This window comes from Ischnura elegans, chromosome 4 (genome assembly GCF_921293095.1).
Source record: "Ischnura elegans chromosome 4, ioIscEleg1.1, whole genome shotgun sequence".
Taxonomy (NCBI): domain Eukaryota; kingdom Metazoa; phylum Arthropoda; class Insecta; order Odonata; family Coenagrionidae; genus Ischnura; species Ischnura elegans.
The window spans coordinates 35,111,402-35,117,775 of NC_060249.1; the positions used below are offsets into that span (position 1 = coordinate 35,111,402).

Genomic DNA, 6,374 nt, shown 5'->3' on the forward strand with positions numbered 1-6,374 from the left:
CTCCCTTCTTCTTGAGAGAGAATAATCCCTCGCCAGCTCTTCGCCCACCCACGCCGCCGCCGATTAGCCCTGCTAGGAGAGGTCCACCAGCCTTTCCCCCTCCAGCGGTTCCATCCGCGGCCGCCTCCTTTCGGCGCCCGACGCCGATCCTGTCAGCGGAGACCCCTGTTTACGAGGTGATCGAAGAAACGACGTATTTGCCCATGCGTCGCCCGCCTCCAGTTCGATAATAGTGCAGTGTTTTGTGAATATTCCCCCATATTGTGAGTAGTGCTTGGCGTTCTTCGCCCTACCTCATATTAGGTGCTTCGTCGTTGGTGTTCGATATTTGATTTTGTTCATGATAATGTTTGTGTTTGTTGTGTCTTTGGACTACCTTGCGTGTAGCATAGATACTCCACCTCATTAGTTCACTTGCCTTTTGCACAATGACTTTGTTAAAGTGGTACTACCTTTTCAGTAACATTATTGCTCTCATTTTAGTATTGGTTCTACTAGAATGGCTTTTTGATTTTGGTGACGGTGATTTTTTGATTGTTGATTGATTTTTATTTTTGTTTTTTTGCTTTGGTGTATGGGTACATACTTGTAATTCGTTGCTCACATGTAGAACTTCCTCATATGTTGTAGCGTCTTCGCGTGAGAACACTTTATGTTTTTCTGTTTTACTTTGGAGTTGCTTTACCTTGTGTTTTACTTAGGTGTCGGTTAACGTTAATATTGTGCACTGGAATTATTGTCTCATTGAGAGCTCTTCAAGCTGGTTAATTACTTCCGTTTTTGGTGCTTTGTATGTAGACTCAAACGTTATTGGGAGTTTCAGTTATCGCTTATGTTAAGTGTTTTTGTGTATTCTTAGATAACGGGTTTTATATTTGCTTTGGTCACTCAGTTATTACGTTTAGTGTTACGGTTTATGTATTATGGCTTTCTCTTATGTGCCGGTTATCTTGCATTATATAAGTTGCGTTCCCATTTCCCTGTATTACCTTATTATGATTTTATTTTTGATTCTCATTTGTGTTCTTAAACGCGTCGTTTGTATTTGCTACTTGGTGTGTTATATTTTATTACAATTGATGCTGCTTGCGGTGGACACGTTTTTGAGCCCATCCACTGTTCGGCTCTGATTTTCAAACATGTGTGTTTCTACCCTGTGTTGTACCGTGCTTTCTTTATTTTGTGGCATCCATGTTTTCCTTATATTGTGTTCTTTGTGTTCATTGTTTTTGGGCGTATTGGGCATGCCTATTTTGCTGCCGGGTCGACCTCATCGGCCTTGGTGTGCCTGCTGGTTGCAGTTAGTGTTGTTTTATTTGGTGTGCCTTTCCTTTGCCAGCTTTTGTTAAGCTTCTTCTTACGTCCAGCCGACTTCTTCGGTTGGCCCGTTTGTGCTGGCACGCATTTATCTTTCTTGGTTATTTCGGTGTTTGTAGTATTGGTTTCTATTGATATTTATGGCATGGCGTCGTTCCCTCCTGCCCCATTCCGCCCCAGGCCTGTTCATGTCTCTGGCCGATGGCGTTCTGTGCTTGACCCTGATGGCGCCAGGTTTCCTTCCCGGGTCGGGAAGCTCCTCCGGGGGGGCATATGCTGTGTTCCTGCCGGTCACCCCCCGAATTCTATTCCCCCTCACAGTCTCCCCCGCATTCCATTCTCTGGAGGCGAGGCTCCGGAGGTGTGACTCCAAGTTGAATACTCTTTTATTCGACTAAGCGAGGACCATCGCCAGGTGGATCGGCTCAGGACCGCTTCCGCAAACTTTCTATGGCTATTCCTTAAGAATAAATCCCTTTCTCACGATGCAGGCCGTTCCCATGATATCGAAAGCCACCTGCATAGCGCTAGGCTATTATCTCTTGGACTGTGGTCTGGGGGTTCCCCTTGGTGTTGCACTCACAACCGCATTCTTCCGTTCGTTATGGCGATGCATCATTAGTTATGTGCTTACGTGACTCCCTCTCCCAAGCTTGGTATTTTTCCATTAGCCACAAAAAGGACAATGTATAGAGGTCAGAGGAATGCGTCTCTGACGCCACCTCCCACCCCACGTGTAACCTCCACGGCGTGGCATAGTGCTTCTAGACGCTTCTACTGCGAGGGTATAAATATCCCGTCTTCTGATGAAGACGCTCTCTCTCTGGTAAATCTCTGACGGCGAAGCTCTGCTCCGAGACACCCTCTGCCGACCGCCACTTCGACGCCACGCCCTTCGCCGAGTACGCTGCCTGACCCCCGCTCCGAGGACCCTTTGCCAGTCGCCACCTCTCCACTTGCCTTCCCCGCCTGCGACCCTCGTCCCCTTAACCTCGACGCCATGTCTCATAATTTGTGAGTAAATGTACTAATTGTAATTGACATTAAATGGAGTTATCTAAGACATCGTGTGTAATTCTTTCCTAAAGACCATCCCTATTGACATGCGATCCAAACCCTGAGCAATTACGTCCCTAAACTCCCGCGACTCGCTTCTGAGTACGCGACAATATGTAAAAGATGGAATACAATCGTATTGCGTCTGTTTATTTCATGTAAAAGTGCTTCAAAATTCCCTCAGGATGTATGTATACGTGCATATCACAAATTAGAAATCTGAATACCCATGCATGAAATATACATTTATATCTACAGGCCCTCGTACATGAATTACACATATTGATTTTTTGGCCTTCCTTCCACATCCACTTGATATACTATTCATAATAAGGTGTACCTATGCAAAATTTAAAAGTTACACTAGTTATTTCTTTAAATTCAGAGGGAATTTTATTATGTTCAAAGGTGCTGAAAAAAGTAAGTTCAATGAACATTTATAGAAATTATATACTTAATAGCATTGATCAAGGATGAATAAATATAAGAAAACCAGAATATAAACATAGCAATATGTTTATTCAAAGAGCCAAAATAAAATAATACACACAAAGAACAAGTGTGGCCATGAAAATTGCTTACAAGCATTAAGGGCCAGCAAACAGGAGATGAGAAAATAGCACAATGATACATCAAGTACAAACAATTGTTTGAGTTGCAAATTAGCAAAAATGTTAACACGGAACAAGCGTTGCAACCCATTGTACAAGATGAAACCTGAATTCAGGAAACCAAGTCTGCATCATCAGCCACTTCCTGACAGGAGAAAAGAAGAATTCAAGTTAAAAAGTCATGCAAAAATATATCCTTTTGTAAGAGCTGAATAGAGCTCCAAGCCTTTCAATTTTACCATGATTCATATAGGCAGTCAGTCTTCTGTGAAGTCTGTAGTTTTAATACAAATTCTAGTAATACAAAGGAACGTAGAGGACAGAAGGGCAAAAGGATAATTCCTTTCATAGCCATTCTACTCCAGCCTACTCTACTTTCATACATATCCTATTCGTAAAACAAAGATTAGGAATTATATTGTACACGGGGGCTTTGTGATGATTGGTGATTCCTTTAAGGTTAGCACAAACTCCTTATTTCTAAGTTTCTATCCATTTAATTTCTTCCACTTGAATTTTTAGAAAAACACTCTTGCGAGTTTGACCCGGAGATCGTCCACGTGGAGTCGAAAGGCCGAAGATTGGACACTTTGGAGAAATTGGAAATTGTGCAAGGAGGCATTTCACTGATGAATGAGCAACTATTTTTTGGACATTCCCCACTCCTGGCCATACCATTCCCGAAGCGCTCCACCCAATGACACATACCCTTCCCCAACTTCCCCTTCACCTGTCACCCATCCGTTCTATATAAATACAACCCCAAAACCAACCATTCATTATTGTACTTGATAATGACCTAACGATCGAAACGCGTTGTACGGAAAATAAACCTGTGGAATATAGCCATCTTTGTGTCATTTTTCAAAAACTTAGAATGTCATTCCACTATATAACGCCTGCTTCTGTTACTTTTCTTCCACCTGATGTGTTTTTCAGGTGCTAAGAAGATCTCCAGTCAGCAAAGGGAGGTGATGCTGGATTTTATGCTAGAAAATGTTGACCTGGCTTGTGGCCGAATTAGTGGGCGACAGGGAGGATTGAGGAAGTCTGAGCTGTGGAGGGAACTTGCAGATCTCCTCAATTCCTGCCCCACTGGAGGGAGCAAAACCCCTGAGAAGTGGTCGAGAGTAAATTTCAACACTGCGTTAATCGAACTGTGGTTCTATCACCACGTAAAGGTATTTAAATGGTATTTCCTGTTTTATCATATTCATGGATGGACTGGCGGTCGGACGTGAAGCAGAAGGCCGTAAAGATCAGGAGGTCGGCCCAGCAAACAGGGAGAGGGCCATCTTCTGTCGTGCCACTGACTGCCCTAGAAGAAAAGCTAATTGCTTTTATTGGGGAAACGGCAGTTCGTGGCATTCCGGGGATCGTGGACCCCCTTGAGGTGAGGCACCCAGTCATTTATCGTAGCAGTGAAGGTAATATCCAATTGATATTTTATGGTGTAAGTTTGCTTACTTTACCACGTTTCAGATTGTGACAGTTCTACCTGATGGGACATTGCCCTTCGTGAACGAGGAGGGAGACGCTTCCACCTTAGGAGATGCTTCCACCCCTTCCACCTTAGGAATGTCTCCTCCTGTAAAAAAGAAGAGGAGTTGTGGTGAGTGATGGTTCAACCATCAGTATAAAGACTTCTAAAAGTTATGTCATCTACCATTTTATTGATACCCATTGATTAGAGTCAATATTTGAGAAAATTACCTGACAGCAGCTTCAGTGATAAGGTTGCTCATGTGAGAATTTTATTTTCCTTCCCTTTAGATGCTGATCTCGATGAAAAGGAGGAGAGGGCCTTGGCTGCAAGTGAGGCAATGGCAGATGCTATTAAGAGAATAGCATCAGCTGTAGAGGTTGTGGCGAGGAATTCGGAGGAGACGAGGAAATCCTTGGAGAGCCTTACGTCTTCTGTAAAGGAGATGAAGGAAATGTAAGTAGTGCAGTTAGACTGCTAAGCAACCTTTCATAGAAACAAAACTTACCTAATGTTGAAGGCGTCTCATAATGTCTCCCCTCACCGCTCTTGCTTCTAGAAGCAGGGCCCTAGCCCCTTGTTCCATTGGCGGTGGTCTATCAATTTCATCCTTCATATGGAATTCACCATCTCCATATGGAACTCCACCCAGCATACACATTTTGTGCAGGACGCTGCAGGCATTGACAAATTGGCATACTTTGCTAGGGTCATAGTCAATTTTCCTGGCTAGGAGAAGGCATCTAAACCTTCCCTTCAACAATCCAACGCATCGTTCCACTGCTGAACGTGCCTTCGCATGAAGGTGAGTGAAACGTGCCTCCGATGTGCCCTCTGCTGCATCCAAAATTGGGGTATGGAGCCATGGCTCATGTGGATAACCAGAATCACCTTTGGAATTACTCTACACAGAAGTTAGAGATTCATTTTTGAAGAAACTTTCAAGACAAACTCAATTTAAGAAATACTAACCTAGCAACCAACATCTCTCACCCGTAGCCAAAATTCTGCCAGCTTCTGGCGAATGGCGGAATTAGCCCACACAAAGGAGTCATGGATGCTACCGGGGTACCTCGCCAAATTACAAATTTTGAGATCTGAGTTGCTAACCTAAAAGTGGAGGATGTTCCACATAACACATAAGTCAACCAACCATGCACGATAACATGTTCATTTGTCTATTGCAAAATGATATAACTTACTATTTGCGAATTAATTGAATGGAATAGCTTTCTGTTCACATATATGTGCTCTTCCTCCCTTGGAGCTTTTATGGCTATATGGGTGCCATCAACATACCCCAAAACACCAGGCATACGTGCATTTTGGTAGTTCCTGGAACTGTGGAAACCTTTTTTTTTAATTAATTAATGCTCTCTTATCTTTTCAGGATAAAACAACACCTTAGGAAGTAGGTTTTTTTAAATGTATCATTTGCTGAAGTAAGCACACATTTTTTTAAACGTATCATTTGCTAAAGTAAGCACACATTATTTATTTCAGCGTATCATTTGCTGAGATAAGCAAGCATTATTTATTTTAACTTATTATTTGCTAAAGTAAGCCAGTCATTCTTTGTTTTAAAGTAATATTTGCCAAAGTAAGCTAGTCATTCTTTGTATTAAGGTAATATTTGCTAAAATAAGCTAGTGAAATGAAATCAAGGAGAAGACTTTGGGTGTCAATTTCCCGGATAAAAATCAGTGTGCTGCTACTTGCTGATGACATAGCACTCATAGACGAGACAGAGAAGGATTTGAAGAAGACTTTGACAAATAGAAAGGACAATGACCAGACTTCAGCTGAAAATCAACAAAAAGAAGACTAAGGTATTAGTATGCAGTAAAAGAGAGGAGGTCAAGGCAAACATTAACCTGTAGAAGCATAAGCTTGAAAAGGTGAGAGTT

The 6,374-nt window shown here is 42.5% G+C and overlaps 1 protein-coding gene across 1 annotated transcript; it reads right to left on the bottom strand.

Annotated features, from left to right (window-relative positions):
* Positions 1–4,975: 4,975 nt before the first annotated feature.
* Positions 4,976–5,783, bottom strand: LOC124158112 (putative nuclease HARBI1). Its single transcript, XM_046533293.1, has 3 exons — positions 5,670–5,783; positions 5,461–5,577; positions 4,976–5,371 (listed from the first exon to the last, which is right to left on the bottom strand). The coding sequence occupies exons 1-3, from the start codon at positions 5,781–5,783 to the stop codon at positions 4,976–4,978; spliced, it is 627 nt and encodes a 208-aa protein (XP_046389249.1).
* Between the last annotated feature and the right edge of the window lie 591 nt (positions 5,784–6,374).